This window comes from Urtica dioica, chromosome 9 (assembly GCF_054948205.1).
Source record: "Urtica dioica subsp. dioica isolate 48M chromosome 9, U.dioica_male_clone48M_v1_H2, whole genome shotgun sequence".
NCBI classification, from domain to species: Eukaryota; Viridiplantae; Streptophyta; class Magnoliopsida; order Rosales; family Urticaceae; genus Urtica; species Urtica dioica.
The window spans coordinates 19,794,901-19,808,309 of record NC_142764.1 but is presented as its reverse complement, the minus strand read 5'-3'; the positions used below and the strand labels follow the sequence as shown (position 1 = coordinate 19,808,309).

At 37.5% G+C, this 13,409-nt stretch overlaps 1 protein-coding gene across 1 annotated transcript; it reads right to left on the bottom strand.

Moving 5' to 3' along the window:
• Positions 1-426: 426 nt before the first annotated feature.
• Positions 427-3,881, bottom strand: LOC149385595 (GDSL esterase/lipase 2-like). The gene is made up of 7 exons (XM_089626368.1): positions 3,647-3,881; positions 3,499-3,558; positions 2,455-2,576; positions 2,138-2,326; positions 1,300-1,335; positions 953-1,208; positions 427-761 (listed from the first exon to the last, which is right to left on the bottom strand). Exons 1-7 carry the CDS (start codon positions 3,879-3,881, stop codon positions 526-528), a joined length of 1,134 nt encoding a protein of 377 aa, XP_089482494.1. The 3' UTR covers positions 427-525.
• Between the last annotated feature and the right edge of the window lie 9,528 nt (positions 3,882-13,409).

Genomic DNA, 13,409 nt, shown 5'->3' with positions numbered 1-13,409 from the left:
TATACTAGCAAGCAATAAAGCTTCACTTTATACGAGACAACCGACCAGTATAAAATGTCACCAACAATCCAGAAGTAGAAATGGAAAGTGCTCCCGTGTTATTAAAGAACAACGTCCTAATAATATATCGGAATAATATGAATTGAAATAAATGAGAGGATGACAAATATGTGACACGACAAGTTTTTTTTGTTTTTGTTTTTATTATTTTTTATTTTTTTATTTTTATCATTATCTCCTCTATATGCGTGTTTATGAACATTTAGAAATACCTTGTAAAGTTCAAATTGAAAAATTCAGTTCCTTATCCATGCCAACATTTAATATATATTTATAAGAAAATGTACGTGTATAAATACACATGATACATGATAGAAAAAAGCAGACCTGAACTAATACAATCTCACAAAAACAACACCAATTATTAACTATCAGTCACACTACTGAACAAAACAAGATTATTGCAAACAAGACACCCATTAATTGATGAGAAGAAATCTTCAGGATTTCTCTCATCACCGGTAATTAATGCTGAAAAAATGATTTGAGATTATAAGGCTTGGTGAGAAGAGAATCTCCACTCCATATAAGCTCAGCAAGTTGTTTGTAGGCCTTTTGAGATGGATGAAATGCGTCAAAGAAGAAGTAGTCTCTAGCATCCTCGCAAACCTCAAACTCTTCAACTCCTCTCTTCCCTCCACAGCTAAAAATCCCTCTAAACGGTCCGCTTCCACAACACGCCATATCCGTGCCTTTGAACCCTAAATTCAAACAAATTACAAGATACAAAAATATATAACCATCATATCAAGAGTAGATGATCATCAACAAATTACCGGCTATTACAAGGCCGGACTAAGGGCAAGGCAATCTAGGCCATCGCCTAGGACTCCCAAACCCAAAAGACTTCATTTTTCAAAATTCAAAATTATATAGTTAATCATAAGGTTACCATATTTTGATGGGTTCTCTAGTCTCTGGTTCATTGAAGTGTACATATCATGAAGCGAATAGTTGAAGCCTGGGAGGTGAGATTTAGTCGATTCTAGGACTTTGGGAAGTTGTTCGTTGTGCATCTTTGCGAGTTGATTAGCTTCTTCGAAGCAAGCTCCGGTGTTTCCCGGTACAAATAATTTTGACCCAGGAGCACAGCCTAATGACACCATTGTTAAGAACCCAAATTTCCTCGCCCCGATCTCGTACATTCCCTATAACCAAATCGATCAAAACACCATGTAATTATCCATTTGAAGGGTTGAGACTCTAATATTAATAGAACAAGTGACATATAGTAGTTACATGGATAACTTGGGTCATATTGCCAAGAACCAGGCCCGGCCCAACATGTAAGCCACTTAAGCAATTGCTTAAGGCCTCCAAAATTTTGAGAAATAAAAGGCCCAAAATGAGGCCTATTTTATTATTATTTTCTATGTTAAAATGTAGTTGAATATGTGGCAATCCGGTTGGTTAATTGTTATGAGAATCTGATAATTGTGATTAATGAGCCTCATTGTGCTATATGTGTTCAGCCATCCATTAATTGTGATAAGGCCCCATTATTTATTTTTTCCCAGTCACTTATTTTGTTAGATTATATAGCCACGATTGAGATATTTAAAACCTTGAAATTATAGAAAACATGGTCAAGATTATAAGTTTTTTTTTTTTTTTTTTTTTTGTCATAATACTTTTTAAAAATTTTGGAGCAAATACTCCCTATCTTTTGTGATTATAGCAGTATTTATTTATTAAAAATACTTAACATATTTACAAACTAAAAGAGGTTATTTATAGTTTTAAAAACCCATTATTAGAATAAAAAAACACTAAAAATCTAAAAATGTTTAATCTATATTTAATGTTTTAGGATATACAATTTATTTATTTTCTTTTGTTAAATTAAAACGATGTTTTAGTTTAAAAATATGTTTTAAGTTGTTTAGGTTTTGAGTTAAAAAAAAATGAAAAAGCACAAAAATATTTCAAATCTAATAGTTTATTGACCAAAATGATCTAAAAAAATTTAGAGACCAAAATGATATGTATATGTACTATTTGCATTAAAAAAAAAATATGAGGCCTAATTATTAGTTCTCGCTTAAGGCCTTGGTATTGGGCCGGCAAGAACCATGCTAATATATTCTTTTTTAGTGTATTGGTCGTAGAAGCTGGAATTGGCGGTGAAAGGGCTGATATAATCGTTGCCTCCGATGCTCAATAAGTAGACGGCCGAGGAGATCAAAGCCTTTGATTTCTCAGCGCCGCTCTTTAATTGCTTCTCCACTTTCTTGAAATACTTTAGCTGAGTTTTAAGGTCTACCACCTAATTGAAAGAACCAAAAATGAAATAAGAAAACACACTAGATTATACATCAAACCAATGAAGTAGCAATAGCTATAACTAAAAATAAAATAGCAATATTACAAATTTTCACAAAATCTGTCACTTACAAATCCTTGATTAGTTACACTGAGAGCGCCGGCCCCAGCGGAGGCAAAGTTCACACCGCATGCATAGTCGTGGACCCCGGGATTTAAATACGCGGGAATTAACGGTAAGTTTGCATACTCACCTGCAGTTTTAATAATAATAAAAAATAAGATAAATGAAAAAAACAACCATAAATAACCCCGCCCTTTAATCATAATAACAAAATATTGCTGTAAATTCATACAACTCATTGATGAAGCCAATGTGATCCGGTACTTCCTCCTCATTTTGATATTATTTGAAATTTTATGAAAACGGAAAAAATATCTAATAGTTTTTCAAAATTTCAAAAAAAAAATGTTTTACTCATATTTTGGACGATGTTTTCTTTTATAATTTATTGTAAACGTTTTTTAATTCTTACATTTATTGAAGTTGTTTACAATTAACGAAATTGTTTACACACATATTTGAATACCTAAATGTAAATATTTCAATAAGTAGTCATTAGAATAACAATAAGTTTTTAAAATCTAAACAAATTCCATAAATATGACATTTGAATAATTAAAAACAACACATGTCAAAATATAAACAGTTTTGATAAATGTAAACAACTTTTAAAATGTACCTATATATTTTGAAAAAAAATAAATAAAAGATACAAACATTTTTACTAAATTTATTCATAAATTAAAGCTATAAAATGATCAATTTAAATAAATGCAAAACACAAATGATTAAAAAAATAAAGTCATTAAAAGAAATTAACAAAAAATCCAAATAAAAGTACTAGAAAAGAGGAAAAGTACAGATTTAAAAATGAGTATATATACTCTAAGAATTAAACTATTTAAGTTGGTATTTTTATAAATAAAATTAAAAAAATCCGCAATAAAATGTATCATCGCCCCATATTCAAAGAAATGACTACTAGAAGAAATGACCACATAAGCGACCCTTATACAAAACCTTGGCTATTTAGCAATTTCTAAGGTTTGAGTTGGCTATTTTGCTAAATTACCTTTATTTATATACTTCTAATTAGTATATATATACTTAACAGACGAAATCAGGAATGACCCATACGAGAATACCACAGATAAAAGTCAGACGATAAATGACTCAAACGAAAGGAAAATAAATCCACACTAGAAGCATCCACATTCGATATTTTGAGTTCATCCAAGACATAGAGTCCATCTTGCTTACGGCCTATCCCAATCACCGTCTGAGTTTGTGGATCCTGAACACAATAGGTAGAAGAAGAAAAAGTGACCAATAAACCAGAATCACACAATTGACTGACAGAATCACACAATTGACTGACAGACACAAGATTCATAGCAAGACTAGAGATATAGTAGACATCAGGAAGCGAAATATGAGATGCGACAACAGAACAAACACCCTCCTCCGATGGCATTGGGGTGCCATTGACAGCCATAATGGGAAGAGATGAATGACAATGCAATGATACAAATGATAGAAAGTGAGGGGACATATGGTTGGAAGCATAGAATCAAGACAGACATGGCCCGCTGCTGCGAATTAAGGAACTATTGGAACTGCTCAAACATGTACGGATCAACAAATAGGGGAGCAAAATCTTTGGTGAACTGAGGTACCCACGGAGCCATCAGATGAGGTGCCCACAGTTGGGGTAGACGTTGTTGTTGAGTTGGTCGTTGTTGTTGCTGCAGTTTGCCTATGCTAAACAAGAGTGGACACTGAGCCTTCCAATACTTTTTTCCTTATAAAAAGACACACTTATCCAAAGGGACTGCCATCGATGTCCTGGGCGCACTACCATCGGACGACCGATATGGGGCAACAAGGACATCAGGTGTTGCGGGTGGTGAAGTCTCCTTGTCAATCTTAGACTTGAGACGAACCTCACCGGCCAGCAGCTTGTTAACCACATAATCAACAGAAGGAAGATGATTGCGGTGAAGAATCGCACCACACAATCCCTCAAAGTTGTCGTGAAGTGCCATAAAAGACTGAATCAATCGCTGCTCTTTACGCCGAGAGATGTAAGCCACCACTGACCTTAACTCAGCCGACTCAGTAAATTCCAACTGATCCTACAACAAGAACATGGCAGAATAGAACTCTTGAGTACTCATACTATTTTGCCGAAGCGCACGAATATCCTTCTCCAACGGATACTGCTTGGTAGATTGAGTGTAGAGTCTCTCCAAATGTTCCCAAACCTCATTCGCAGTCTCGTACTTCGTCAACTGAGCACCGATCGAGTGAGTAACATAATTGTTAATCCACATGATAATCTTTGCATTATCAGCCTCCCAAACATCCGTTAGAGTCATCAAATCATCGACCTTCTTATCGGAAGGCTTAGGTCGCCCACCTGTCATAAAACTCTACACGCAAAAAATTCCTCATAACGTAACTCCAATATGAGTAATTTTTGCCATCTAGTTGAACACCAAACGCCTGAAGGGAATCTCTCTACGACCCGCCATATCGAAAAACATCAATCCAAACATCCAAAAACGAAATCCAAACAAACAGAGAGAAACCCCAAAATCGAAATCCAAAAACGCAATCACCAACACATTCAAACAACACAAAAAGGGAGGACGAAACAATCACCCAATCAATTACGACATCCACAAATGAAGAAAAAAAGACGAAAATATCAATTGCACGGACGAAAAACGTAGTTCGATTTGCAAACAGCGTGGTTGATATATTAACTTTCTTCAATCAATCAACAAAATCATGGGTGAGAGAAGATGATTTTGATACCATGAAGATTTAGAGATTCAGAGAAAAGAGAGTGTCTGAATAATGAAGCGTAATAATGAAAATACAATAGTTTGGATATATAACCCTAATACAATCAAATAAGTAAAAGACTAAAATAACTCTACATAAATAAAATAATGATGTGGGGGTATAAAAATTCAAACATTTAAATATTATTTCGGATGGGCTTTGACCCGACTAAAGCCCATAATCAGTTTGAAGACCGGCCCACGAAATCAAGTACGGGCCTAATTCGCTCTCCGCAGATCGGCCCAAGCCCAACGACACTTCCCGCCTCGATGAAGGACTCCAGCTCGACCACGTCTTCTCGATCAGAAGGATCGGTCAGTCAGAGTAGACCACGCCGCGAAGACCGGATCTCGGACGACTTCAGCCTTGGCGAGAAGTGTGGATTGAAGAACACGTGTCTTCGGCCGGAAGATTCCATTTCGCCTATAAATAGAAGAGGAGAGGACGATTTTCGCACATGCAAGCTCTACATCTCAGTTTTCAATTAATTCTATTTTGTATTCTTATATTCACGATCTTGAGTTCGACCTGTTGAGTTCGTCACCTCGTCCATTTGTAACCTTCTCTAAATAAATAAAATTAACTAATATTCGTATATTATTATAGTTCTTTATAATTGAATTGTTTCTTATACGACGTCTTTCTAAACCCCTTTAAAATATTCTATCATTTCGCTTTTCATTTGTGATTGTTGATTGATCTAAAAATCGACATCAACAAATGATAAATATACTATGCTAATAGAAACAACCACAAAGTACACACTATGGATTGAGTCTAACCTACAGAGATCTAATATTATAGTTTTCATATAATAGAAAGTATAAATGTGTATATTATAAGGCAGTGTAGCAAAATAGCCAAAATGAAACTATGCAATTTGTTTTTAGCCTACGTTTCACAATTTTTAGGGCAATAGCCAACAAGTTTATGTGGCAATAATTAAGGTCTGATATGCCCTTATTTATTAACAAATTCGTCATTTTCTCTCTCCTACTTTTTTTCTACACTTTTTTAGATAAAACTTCAAAAAACCATATCTATCTCATATGAACTCGAAATTGAATGACTCCAAATCCTACGGATTCGTGACGCTGAGATCTTCAAAAATAGATCAATTGTGTTTGATGAAAAATCATGTTTAATACCATAGATGTAGAAAAATCACGTTACTACCTTAAATATGGAAATAACTGAAATTTTTTGAAATTATCAAAAAAATAAATGGAAACGTAAATATGATACATTAAACATAATTTTTCATCAAACACAATGGATCTATTTTTGAAGATCTCGACGCCACGATTTTGTAGGATATGAAATTACTCAATTTCGAGATCGTATGAGAAATATATGAATTTTTGAAATTTTGATTAAAAAAATTATTTGAAAAAAAATAGGAGAGAGAAAGTGACAAATTTGTTAATAAATAAGGGCAAATCATACCTTAATTATTGTCACATAAGTCATTTGGCTATATCCCTAAAAATTGTCAAACGTAGGCTAGATCCAAAATCACATGTTTAAAGTGGCCTAGTTAGTTACAAATCTCTATATTATTAGGGATGACAATTTGACCAGTTACCCGTGTTTCGGCCCGTTACCCGATTTATTCGGGTCGGATAATACCCGTTCCTTTTGGGTAAACGGGTAATACCCGTTAAGGTTTAACGGGTCCGGGTACGGGTAACGGAATAGTCATCCCGTACCCGGTTACCCGGGACCCGATCCGTTAACTTTTAAATATTTAAAAATATAATTAATCATATGTTTACCTAATTAGATGATATAGTTTAAACATTGTTTTTATACATAAGAATAATAAAAAGTTGGTTCTTTCATATATGTTACACCCTTTTTTTTTAGGGAATAACTTATGAGATCCAGTGTGATAACGTTGCAATGAAAATGACCAAATTTACAATGAAGATGATCCAATTTGCAATGAAGACTTCTTTTGTATTTTTTATTTATTTTGAATTTTAATGTCCTTTATATTGTAATAGCACTTTAATATTTTTCACCTAAATTTTATTATTTTTAAACTTTACATTGTTAAAGGATTTTTATTTTATAAACGGGAAAGCGGGTCTACCCGACCCGCTACCCTTTTTTTTAAACCGGGTAAACGGGTAACGGGTCCAATATTTTTAACCCGTTTACCCGGCGGGTATCCCCGTTACCCGGCCCGTCTCAAAATCCGGGTAAACGGGTCCGGGTAACGGGTAAAAAAATTATAGCGGGTACGGGTAACGGAATAGGTGTACCCGACCTTACCCGTACCCGTTGCCATCCCTATATATTATAATATAGTTTTCAAATATATGCGTATTTATGGAAAACTACACCATTTAATGTAATATGTTATTGTGGTTTTTAGTATAGTCTAGTTGATAATTCTACATTATTTTTAAAGTCGAGGTCACGAGTTCAATCTCATATATATATATATATATATATATATATATATTTATATATATATATAATATATATATATAATATATATATATATATAAATAAAACAAAAAATTGGTTACGTAAACCACCTAAACTATATGAATTGTAAATTAGTCAACCTTTGATAAATACTTTGTAAATAGCCAACTTGCATACGTGGCAGCCTATTAACTACTTTTTTTTTTACATGTTTGGCTGGATTAAATAAGTATTTTATTAATCTGTTAATAAGTTAACTTGGCTATTTATAAAAAATTAACGAAAAGTGGGCTATATCCCGATTCACTATAACCGTGTGGCTATATAACTTAATAACCCAAAATAAAATATGTTGTCAGTTATCTTTTCTTCTCTCTTTTGTGTGTATCCGTCCAAAATTGAGTGCAGTATTGTAATGGGTTCTTTACTACTCATCTCCACAATATTATCGGAAAATATCGAAATTGACGTGCCAACTATTTTGTGATTAGAACGAAACACACGCGCCAGCGATGCTTACATTTAAATTAGTGTATGTTGTGGCGTCAAAAGTGCACTATTTGTGTTGTCTGAATGAAAAATTAAACAATTTAATAGTTTTAAAATTATTGATTAGGTAAACAGTCATGGATTTACGTTTTTAAGAAAAATTAAATGTATAAAAAATGTTCACATGTTAATTAACTAAAATATTTATAGTGTGAGAATGTATACAATCCGTGTAATATTAATAGTTTATGGTATCAGAGATTTCTTTCAGTAATGGCAGCACCTGAGTACAATTCCAATTCTCAACCTAGTTATCATCATATGTTATTGTTTGCTCTATTCTTGTTATTTTTCTAAAACTCATGTCCGATTCTTTATGATTGTGTTAATTCATAATTGGTAAAGTGTCTCAGAAGTTGTCACAATGCCTATGACATCTCTATACAAAATTAGTATTTCTAACTTGTTGAGATACCGGTGATATTTTCACAAGAGGAAACAGATTGTAGCTAAGTTAGATATTGACCAAGTAACATTTTTCTCCAAAGCTAAGAATCTCTCAGTAATTTTGATGATTGAAAATAGATCTTGTCTATACACATACTTGTTCAGATATATTTTTGTATTAACGGCGAATGCTTTCGGTAAGCTCTACTCTTAACCCTTGTCCTCCCAAAGTGATTGCCAAATATCATTCAAAATAGTCCAACAACCAAATTTTATGAATTTATCATTCGGTCAATTAGTAAATGCAGTCAAAATGTAGCAATGGTGAAAGATATAACCATATTGATTGTTAGAGATATTGAGCGAGCTGAGGAGCGAGCTGTGCTGAGGAGTGAGTTGAGGAGCGAGCTGAGCCGAGGAGCGAGCTGTGCTGAGGGGCGAGCTGAGGAGCGAGTTGTGCTGAGGGGCGAGCTGAGGAGCGAGCTGTGTCTTATCTGTTGCGTGTCGTTTACGTCTCTCTTTCTACTTGTTGTCGTTTATTTCCTTCTCTAGATCGGTAGCTATAAATACTGATCTTCTTTGTACTTTCTCATCCATCAATGAAATCTCGTTTACTCATTTGATCCAAACACTCTCTAGCTTTATCGCTAACATGGTATCAGAGCTGATCTCGTTTGACGCCTGATCGTCGATCTTCGTCTTCTTCGATCGTCGTCCTCTGATCTTGATCTTCTTTTTGCTGTCCTTTGAGATGGAAAACAATGCAGCACAATTTGTTACCTTCGCGCATCCAATTGCGACGAAGTTGGATTCGAACAATTACATCGTCTGGAGAAAACAAGTGTTTGCGACACTGCGAGGCCACAATTTGCAGAGATTTCTTCTTGTTGAAGTTACTGCACCACCAGAATTCACCACTGAACGTAATCGAGAGCTCGGAGTTGTAAATCCGGCGTTTGTTGCTTGGGATCGACAAGATCAGCTCATAATCTCGTGGCTCATGGCGTCGATGAGTGAAAGCCTGTTGTCGCGAGTGGTCTCATGTGAAACCTCAGCTCAGATCTGGAGTACATTGAGGACGTACTTTGCGTCACAAGTGAGAGCTAAAATCTCACAGTTCAAGTCTCAATTGAACGGTTTGAAGAAAGGATCTCTATCCACAGATGAGTATCTGCTCAAGATTCGCAATCTAGTGGACTTACTCGCCATGGTTGGAGAAGAATTCAAAGCCAAGGATCACATCGAAGCAATCTTCAATGGTTAACCTGAAGAATATGAGAATTTTGTTATGAACATGGACACTAGACTTGATCCAATCTCAGTTGTCGATGTTGAATCTCTTCTGCTCACTCAGGAAAGCAGAATTGAGAAGAAGTCACAAAGCCTAGGTCAATCTGAAACACCTATGGCCAATGTAGCTCAATACAACCTCAATTCCAACTGGAACAGAGGTCGTGGTTCAGGATCTGGCCGTGGTCAATACTACAATGGAGCTCAATTCAATCGAGGAGGACACTACTCTCAGCGTGGTCAAAACTATTATTGTAGCGGCTACAGCAACGCTCAACCATCATTCACCACTGGACGCTCGTTCGCTCCTCGAGGTCGTGGATCGTTTGGTCGCGGACGAATCCAGTGCCAATTGTGTGGAAAAACTGGACATCTGGTAACCTCGTGCTTCTACAGGTTTGATCAGAACTTCTCTGGTCCAAGCCAGTTACAAGACAGTCATGACGCTCAAGGACACCTCGCTGAGTTTGGTGAAGAAGTCTTCATAGAGCCTCAGTACAATCTTGGCTCCGATAACAGCTATGAGCTTCCTCAGAGTGACTTCTCACCAGCAGCTATGCTCGCAACACCATCCACGTCCTGTGACTACAACTGGTATCCTGACTCTGGCGCCACCAATCACATAAGTTCCGCTGAAGATAACCTAACAATGAAGCAAGAATTCACAGGCTCCGAGAAAGTACTACTTGGCAATGATATGGGTCTCCAAATCTCTCACATAGGTTGCTCTTTCTTTTCAACACCTGACCACAGAAAATCTCTTATCCTAGACCTGCTTCTTCATGTTCCACAAATCACTAAAAATCTCCTTAGTGTGTCTAAGTTTTGTGCAAACAATAATGCATTTTTTGAATTCCATTCAAACTTTTGTCTTGTGAAGGATCAGGCTACTAGGAGTGTTCTGATGCAAGGTCATCTCCACAATGGACTCTATGTGTTTGATAAAAGTCAGTTACCTCTCACCAAGTCAAATCAAGTCAAGTCAAGTCCTCTAGCCAAGCAAGAGTCAAGAGTCAAGAGTCAAGAGCCAAGCAAGAGTCAAGAGTCAAGCCATTCTACATCTGCTCAGGCACAAGCTACTCCTTCAAGTCTGTCATGTCCTCTCAGAAAATTGTTCAAACTGTCTTACATCAATGTAAAGTGCCTTATGTCAATACAGATTCCTTTTGTTCAGCTTGCTGCTTAGGTAAAATTTACAAGAGTCCTTATTTCTCATCTGAAACAAAATACACAAAACCTCTAGAACTCGTTCACACAGACCTATGGGGACCCTCACCATGCCATTCTGCGAGTGGATACAAGTACTACATACACTTCATTGATGCCTATTCTAGGTATACATGGATCTATTTGTTGAGACAGAAATCAGATGCACTCGCAACGTTCAAGCTGTTTCAGAAGCATGTTGAATTACAACTTGGACACAAGATCCTAGCAGTGCAGTCAGATTGGGGTGGTGAGTATAGGCCATTCACTGGCTTTCTTCACTCCCAAGGCATAGTCCACAGGAACTCATGTCCACATTCTCACCAGCAGAATGGACTTGCTGAAAGAAAGCATCAGCAGATTGTGGAAACATGACTGACACTCTTAGCTCAAGCAACGATGCCAATCAAGTTCTGGGATGAAGCCTTCAGAACAGCTGTTTTTCTGATAAACAGATTGCCAACACCTCTACTTCACATGGCTACACCCTTGAAACTCTATTCCACATCAAACCTTCCTACACTCAGCTGAAAGTCTTTGGCTGTGAATGCTTCCCAAACACTCGACCATACAACAATCATAAGCTAGACTTTCGATCCAAACCATGCATCTTTCTGGGTTACAGTCTTAACCACAAGGGGTACAAGTGCCTTGACTCCACAAATAGAGTCTTCATATCTCGTGATGTAGTCTTTAATGAGACATCCTTCCCCTATTCTACTCTGTTTCCCACACCCTCACCTTCCCTTTTCTCTAACCCAATCACCCCTAATTCCCCACTCCCAGTCCTTAACCCTACTGATCATACTGCCAATCCACTAGTCACATCGTCCACATCCAACTCCTCACCTAGTTCCCATACATCCTCAGCCTCATCTAGCTCTCATACATCCTCCGCCTCACCTAACTCTCCTACATCCTCACACTCGCCTAACCCTCATAGATCTTCACCCTCACCTGTCTCAGACTCATCCTCCTCAACCTCTTCACCCACAATCTCACTGGCATCTCCATCATCATCTTCCTCACCCTCTGTCCCTGTCAATCCCTCTCCAGTCCCACAACCGACTCACCCTATGATCACTCGTGGGAGGAATGGCATTTTTAAACCTAAGGCATTGCTTGCAGCTAAAGAGCCTGAGTCTGTCTCAGAAGCCTTGGCATCTGAGGCATGGAAACATGCCATGACAGATGAATACCTAGCCTTACTCAGGAATCACACGTGGAGCCTTGTCCCACTCCCCAAGGATCGAAAGGCTATTGGCAGGCAGCAAGTGGGTGTTCAAGCTGAAACAGAATTCTGATGGCACACTGAATAAGCACAAGGCCAAGTTTGTGGCAAAGGGATTCAAACAAGTTGTTGGTTTTGACTTCCATGAGACCTTTAGCCCTGTGGTTAAGCAAACATCTATACGGGTTGTCCTCACCCTGGCTTTGGCAAAAGGTTGGTCAATCCGCCAGTTGGATGTCAACAATGCGTTTTTGAATGGTGATCTGAAAGAGGAGGTATATCTACAACAACCTGAGGGTTTCACTGATACTTCTTCTCCTAACTTGGTGTGTCGGCTTCACAAATCCTTGTACGGACTTAAACAGGCGCCTCGTGCCTGGTTCGAGAAGTTGCATCTTGTCTTGCTCAAGGCTGGGTTCAATTCAGCCAAGAGTGATCAGTCTCTCTTCATCAAGGTTTCACCAAGTCTCACTCAATATGTCCTTGTCTATGTGGATGATATCCTGGTTGTGAGCAGTTGCAACGCAGCTCTTGAGACTCTAGTTCACCACCTACATGTTCAGTTTGCTCTCAAAGATCTAGGTGCATTGAGCTACTTCCTTGGTTTACAAGTCACTGATGTGCCTACTGGTCTATTACTATCTCAAACGAAGTATGCCAAAGATCTTTTGACCAGAGTGAACATGCACACCGCAAAGGGCATGGCCTCTCCTATGGCCTCTGGGATCAATCTCACTGCTTATGGCCACGATGAGTTCGACTCTCCATCGCTGTATAGGAGTGTCGTGGGTGCTCTACAATACCTAACCATCACCAGGCTTGAGATTTCTTTCCCTGTCAACAAGGTTTGCCAATTTATGCAAAAACCTCTGGTCTCTCACTGGAAGGCTGTTAAGCGAATTCTTCGATACATTGCTGGCACAGTTGAGTTTGGTCTGCTCATTCGGCGTCAACCACTGTCTGATCTGTCCTTATCAGGGTTCAGTGACGCTGACTGGGCCTCTGATTGTGACGATCGGAAGTCCACCTCAGGCTTCTGCGTCTTTCTGGGCGCAAATTTGGTCGCTTGGTCGT

Coding starts and splice junctions, on each gene's coding strand:
- LOC149385595 (XM_089626368.1), bottom strand. CDS start 3,881: ATGGCTGTCAATGGCACCCCAATGCCATCGGAGGAGGGTGTTTGTTCT. Junction 3,559..3,646: donor GACGGTGATTGGGATAGGCC/GTAAGCAAGATG, acceptor CTTTCGTTTGAG/TCATTTATCGTCTGACTTTT. Junction 1,336..2,137: donor ACACTAAAAAAGAATATATT/AGCATGGTTCTT, acceptor CATGTTGGGCCG/GGCCTGGTTCTTGGCAATAT.